The following is a 7389-nucleotide window of genomic DNA, read 5'->3' on the forward strand; positions in this document are numbered from 1 at the left end:
ATAAATGGAGTAAAACACATATGTTAAATGAATACTTTTATTTCCAACATATGTTTCGAAGATTACAAATTATACCTTCCATAGGAATAGGTGATGTTGATAAGAATGTAATCTCTTCAGGGAAATGCATGGGAACCAGCTTAACCGTAAGACATTTTAACCGAAGGTATAATTTGTAATCTTCGAAACATATGTTGGAAATAAAAGTATTCAGTTAACATATGCGTTTTACTCCATTTACTAAATTTATATATATATATATATATATATATATATATATATATATATATATATATATATATATATATATATATATATATATATATATATATATATAATGGATGAGGAATTTTTTTCCCAACCAAGCTCTTCGATCGTCTGTAATGTGATCTTTTCAGTGTGGGGTCACGCATTGTCCTGATGAAACACGACTCCTTTTCAATTCACTAAAGAGCGTCTTTTTTCTTCAAAGCTTGGTTCAAACACTCTAATTGCTGACAGTAGACTTGAAAATTGATCGTTGCATTAGGTGGTAACAATTCAAAGTGAATTACTCCTTTGCAATCCCACCAGATAGAGAGAAGAACCTTTTTCCCATGAAGTTCCCTTCTCAGTTGTGGTTGAGCTTTTCCCTTTTACCAAGCCACTGTTTACAACGTTTAACATTTTGATAGCAGATCTATTTTCATCACCAGTCATAAGTCTATCCAAAAAAGGTGAAATGAGTTCGTGAGAATGGAGAGAAGAGCAGATGTCAACTCAGGATTTGCGGTTTCTTTCAGGCAATTCATGAGGCACCCATTTTCCAAGTTTAGGAACTCTTCCAAATTGTTGAAGATGACGATGAACAGTTGTATGGTTTGAACTAAGCTTTATTGCCAATTCTTCAACTGATAATGCAGGATTTTCTTCAAGTAATGCCTGAAGGAGCTTATCATCAAACACAACTGGATGTCCTGTTCGATCTTCATCTGAATTTTACAAACCATCTTCTGCAAATTTTGCAAACCATCTTCTTCAAGCGTTCTTTCCCATAAACTGCAGAGTTTCCTTTTTAGTATTCATAAAGCATTATGTGCCTTAAATGCTCTTTTGATACTTAAATGTTAGAAGGGGTTTTAATCAAAGAAATTTTAATTCTATTATTCTATAAAATATATTTAATTAGTTTAAATGTAATCAAATGCATAAAAATAATTTTTAATTCCATTAGACATTCTAAAATACTATTAAATTTCATTCAATTTAAAAAAGGGTAAAATCGGACAGAACTTATGGGATGACCTGTAAATATAAGAAGCCTGCTACAGAACAACAGTAAATGTGCAAAATTGCACACCTGAAGAATCTTTCTGCATGCAATCAAGCTATATGCATTTCACTTACAGAAACACATCTATCTGCAGACATAAATCATGCGGAGTTACTCATAACAATGTATGCTATCTTCTGTACAGACAAGAAAAAGAAGTCATAGTGGAGTTGCAATGTACATCCGTGAAGATGTCACACCATTAACCCTGTTATCGAATTCAAATTTGGTGTGTGACACACTCATAGTACATCTAAAGCAAATTGATATAGTGATATGCACACTATATATAGCCCACTTGATGCCTCAAATCATGACGAAAAATTTGGGGAAAGCCTCAGTGCCATAAAGGAAGTACTAACAGAATTGGATCAATGTACTACTATATTCCTGATGGGTGACTTCAACTTCCCCAACATCAGGTGGTCTGAGGGCAACCGCAGGAATGATGCACAAAGAACAAAATCAAGCAGAATTTCTACTTGATCTCACAAAAATGCTATTCATGGATCATACTTTCTCCAACCAGGCACAAAAATATCCTGGACCTCTGTTTCACAAACAATGTAGAAATTATCTACAACGTAAATGTATCACCAAGAATATTCTCAGACCATAACATGATAGAACTGACAATGTATGGCTCGGAATTAACTAAAGATAAACTCTGCACAGATGCCACTGAAACCCTATCCAACTTAAATTTCTATAAGGCTAACTGAAAGTCACTTGAAAAACAGATACTCCAGCAGGACTGGCCTAAAAGATATGAAACTCAATAAATTCAAGTCAATAATGCAAACCATATGCATTAAATATGTCCCAGAGAAGAGAAATAATACACACAAAAACATCATTTCCTGAGACAGGAGAATACTCATGTGGTGGAGAATAAAGATCGCAACTTGTTTAAACAAACACCTCAATCACAGTGTGAAATCCCACCTGACAGAGGAACTCTTTGAGATAGAAAATAAACTCAAAATCACCCATGAAAAAGAAAAAAGAAGAAAGAGAAACCTGGGTAGTCAAAAATATAAAAAGAAATCCTAAAGCCTTCTACACATTGGCAAAGGAGTCTGCCTCAGTACGCTATAAGATAGGGCCACTATTTGGTAAAAATGGCTCACTAACTGCAGACCTGGGGCAGATAAATGAAGCACTAAATAAACAATTCCAAAGTTTTTTCACTTCTCCACTGGAAAATATGTAAATAAACAAGCCTGAAGAGTTTTTCAATGTAACGAATCTATTTGTAAGAGGCAACCACCAATTACATCAACATGGATGTAATATTGGCCATTGATGAGATGAGATCAAACTCAGCAACAGGCCCAAATGAACTCCTGGTTGTTCTCTTAAAGACATGTGAAAAGACTCTAGCAAAGCCACTGCAGATACTCTTTCAGAGTTTCCTTGCATGTGGTAAACTTCCCAACATGCTAAAAGAGGGTATAATATGCCTTGTCCATAAAGGAGGGAGCAGAGCAGATGCTAAAAACTACAGGCCTATCTCTCTGACCTGACATGTTAGCAAGACAATGGAATGCATTGTCAGAAAAAGGCTGATCATGTTCCTGGAAGAAAACAACCTTCTTACAAACACAGAACATGGCGTCCATCTAGAGAAGAGCTGCTTCACACAGCTGTTGCAGCATTTTAACTGGGTACTGAAACAACAGCTAAACCAGTCAGCTATAAATGTGATATACCTCAACTTTGCTAAGGCCTTTAACGAGGTTGATCATGGCATGATATGTCACAAGCTGCGAAACCTTGGTATTACTGGGAAACTGGGCTGCATGATTTTCTGAAGAGCAGGAGTCAGATAATTGTAACCAATAGCACTCACTCTGAAGAAACACCAATTCTCAGCAGAGTCACACAGGAGACTGTACTGGGGCCACTACTATTTGTGGTGGCTCTCTCAGACATGCCCTCCGTAGTACAGTCAACCAATCTGACCAGTTATGCAGACGACACAAAAGTATTGCAGGCAGTTAGGAACCCAGAAGGCATCATAAAACTGCAGAAAGACCTGAATGAAATATACAAATGGACTAACAAAAATAACATGCAGTTCAATGCTATGAAATTTCAGGCACTCCACTATCGGTCCAACACCAGGCTAACATTGGAATACACTGGACCAGAAGGTAATATAGAGTCAGAGTCAGGGCGTAACCTGGGGGTTCACATGAGCAATGATCCAACATTCCAAGATAGCAACATTGTGCAGGTGAGTGGCTGGATGGATTCTGAGGACATTCAGAACCAGGAAAAGGAGGCCCTGCTACTCCTATGGCGGACTTTCGTTCTCACCCACTTGGACTATTGCTCCCAACTATGGTCCCCAAAGAGTGTGAAACAAACTGTGGAACTCGAAGCAATACAGCGCCAATACCCAAAGAAGATTGACTTGATGGGCTACTGGGAAAGGCTAAAGATGAGAGAGATATGTGGTGATATATATTTGGAAGATCTTGCAGGGTTTAGCTCCCAATTTTGGAATGGACAACTATACCAATCCTTGAACTGAACGGCACTGCATCATACCAAAGATCCCATCTTCCCCATCTAAAATAAGGACACAGTACTGCAATGGTCTGGGTTTCAAGGGCTCGCAATTGTTCAACATCCTGCTAGGCAATCTTAGAGATCTACATGGTGTTGATGTGGAAGTTTTCAAGGAATGTCTGGGCAGGTTTCTATCTGAGATACAGGTGAACCCACATCGCAGTAGGAGACACAAAGAAGAGCAGCTCCATCCAACTCACTACTCCACCAAAAACAATACTGAAAACAACACTGAGTAACTACAGGTGGTACACCAGCATGACCTCAGCCCTGGGCTGAAACCAGTAAACAATAAAAGATAGATAAAATATATATATATATTGTATGTGTATATATCTGATTCTCCTCCTACCCTCTAATTTTTACGTAATGATTGTTCCTTCACTGCTACCTCCCTTCAAACTATTTTGCTTCTCTTCTCATTCCTTTCCATACATTATATGCTCTCTCTCACTCTCTTAAAATGTTTCTCTTTTATATCTCTTCTTGCTTAACTTTGTTTTCCTCACTGACAACTAACTTCTACATGAATTTCCTTATGTATTTCTCCCCAATTCTTTTTCTCTCACTCAAAACTTACAAATTCTCTAGAAAATTTAACAGGGTTAGAAGTACATAAGGAAATAGGAAGAGGAGGAAGAAACAAAGTAAATAACAAAAGGGAGGAATGAGGAAAACTGTTCTCTTAGCAGAACACTATTTCTCTTTCTCTCATAAATTTGTTTTAATCATCCATCTTTCTCTTTCTCACTCACTCTCTCTCTCTCTCTCTCTGAATGCTTACTGCTCCTCATAAAAATTTGCCAGTGTCTTTAGATGTTTTCACATCAAAAGTTACTTTATTTTAAAAAAATAAAGAAATCTGTCACAAAAACACCGTCTTTGTTTATATTTTTTACTTCTCTCATCAGAATCAGTTTACATCTTACATTTCTTGAAATCACATTTTTACAATTTCTCTTTAACCTTGTAGCATAGGTCAGCACCAGAAGGTGATTATTTCACTGTACATCAATATTTGTCCAGCTTCTTGATTGTTCTTTTTTATATAAAAGTTACTTTGTTATAACAGAAGTTAGACCCTTGCTTACAATTGTTTTAAAAATTGGCTTATATTAATAATGCCACAGAAAAGACAACATCTGCTGCCAACTGCATGTGTGTTCTGAGGGCAACTGAAACAAATGTACAGCATCAACAAAAACCACAAGCTAATGCTGCCAGGAGTGCAGCTTTCAGGTAACTTGAGACTGTTAGTGACAACTGTCCCAGCTACACACGAGTAATGGAAAATAGGTGCCTTCAACTATGATCCTAGAAATGGCTATGCTTCAAAACAAATAGTTTCAATTGACACTATGTCCAAAATTTGTAACAAGTCAATAAATGAAAATAAGATAAATACAATATGCTGTTCCAATTTGAAAAGTTAAGCTAGCAGTCCTTGTTAATCCACCAGAATCTCTAAAACAAGTTCTTATGACCAATACAGAAGAATTCATACATTCTCTTTTTAAAGAATGCCAGAAGACATAACTCTGCTTCCTATATAATTTCCTTTGGAACCAATATCATTAGAGAAAAAGAAATTCATGCCAACTTTTAAAGTACAAGGGTAAATCTACCATAAAATTTGTTCGCTTCAGTCCCATTCTGATGGAGAACTCTGGTTTTTGCAGCTGTACTTTGTTTATGACTTTAAGAGAAAGGCTCATAATAGAAACACCATCTATTGAGGCACGATATTTGAATCAATTCTTGAACTTCAATATATGATCCAATATACCTGCCTCCTAGCTTCCCTGCTGGTTATTTGATACATTTCCCTGCTAATATGTATATGTATATATATATATATATAAAATATATAGTTTTAGGGAAAATAACCAATTTTCAAGAACTCATCGATGAAAATCCACTATCACATATAGAAAAATTAATAATTAAAAGCACAATAAATGAGTATAATATAAAGTAAAGTAAATATCATAAGATAAATATAATAAAAAGATTACACGTGTTTATATATACTTTATCTATAAGGCTCAATTTAATTTTAATTTTTATAAATTGATTTTAATTGAGTTTTTTACCTGTAATTTTGGATTTTGTCCCTAATATTATTATTATATATATATATGGATCAAAATAGTTTGATTCAAATTCGTTGGTACTCTTGAGTTTCAAGCGTGATGCTAGTCATCAGTCATTTTGAATATGAATGACAGAAGTTGATTGTTATTACTGTAAGGTAGGCTACAATTGGTTGAGGAAGGTCACAGGGTGTCGTGGTTTGACGTTGATATATGGGTAACACTTAGAAAATACCGCATGGTGAACAGGAAATAGAACACATGGCAATTAGGAAATCGGTCAGGTTGATGGGGGTGTGTAGTTCTATATGTGGGTGTGTAGATGCGCTTATATGATTTTGCATGCAATGAGTAAAAGAGTATGTGTGTATTGATGTAAGCATGCACATCTGTACATCACAACTACAATTTCATTTGGCTTGACAGATCTTCTCAAGCACAGCACATTGCCAAAGGTCTCAGTCACTAGTCATTGCTTCTGTGAGGCTCAATGTTCAAAGATCATGCTTCACCACCTTCTCCCATGTCTTCCTGGGTCTACCACTACCACAAGTTCCCTCAGCAGTTAGAGATCAGCACTTCTTTACACAGCTGTCTTTGTCCATATGCATCACATGACCATACCAGCACAGCTGTCTCTCTTGCACACTATATATGATGCCTCTTATGCCTAACTTTTCTCTCAAGATGCTTACACTCTGTCAAACATGCACACTGACATTGCACATCCAGCGAAACATACTAGCTTCATTTCTTTCAAACCTACGCATGTCTTCTGCTGTTACAGCCCACATTTCACTGCTGTGTAGCATAGCTGTTCGCACACAGGCATCATACAATTTGCCTTTCACTGAGAAATAGGTCCTTTGTTGCCAGCAGAGGTAGGAGCTCTCAGAACTTTGCCCAGCCTAAACTTATTCTCACAGCTATGCCCTTGAAGTATCCACCTCTGCTACTAATCTGGTCATCTAGATAACAGAAGCTATCTACTACCTCTAGCTCCCCCCCCGCTCCAGGCAGTTGATGGAGTCTATTTTCTGCACATTTTCAGCGTTTATAGTACTTGTGCATCTTCTACATACAAAAGCTATTTTCCCTGTTAGTTTTCCACTAATATTACTGCACCTTTTATGAGTCCAAAGCTTACACCAGGTGCACCTTATAGAGTTTCTACCGATACCTTTCCTACAGATCAAGCAAGGCCATCTAACTGAAGGGATTTGTGAATTGTCTGCCTTCCTACTTTGATTTTTGCTAGGTTAACTCCAAGGCCCTTCAATTTTAGACCTTGCTTCTATACCTAGAACTTCTCTAGTTCTGGTAGTGGTTCAGCTATAAGAGCAAGGTCATCAATGTAGAGGACCTCCCAGGGGCAGCCTGCCTTAAATTCCTGTTATTCCCTGGAGG

General features: G+C 36.9%; 1 protein-coding gene across 1 annotated transcript; it reads left to right on the top strand.

Annotated features, from left to right (window-relative positions):
* Positions 1-3068: 3068 nt before the first annotated feature.
* Positions 3069-3851, top strand: LOC149132284 (uncharacterized). Its single transcript, XM_089364886.1, has one exon. It carries the CDS (start codon positions 3069-3071, stop codon positions 3849-3851), a length of 783 nt encoding a protein of 260 aa, XP_089221012.1.
* The last annotated feature ends 3538 nt before the right edge of the window (positions 3852-7389 follow it).

The sequence above is a fragment of the Octopus bimaculoides genome, chromosome 16, assembly GCF_046866305.1.
Source record: "Octopus bimaculoides isolate indiv1 chromosome 16, ASM4686630v1, whole genome shotgun sequence".
NCBI lineage: Eukaryota > Metazoa > Mollusca > Cephalopoda > Octopoda > Octopodidae > Octopus > Octopus bimaculoides.

Excerpts from the sequence above, each read along its gene's own strand:
- LOC149132284 (XM_089364886.1), top strand. The coding sequence starts at position 3,069 with ATGTCACAAGCTGCGAAACCTTGGTATTACTGGGAAACTGGGCTGCAT.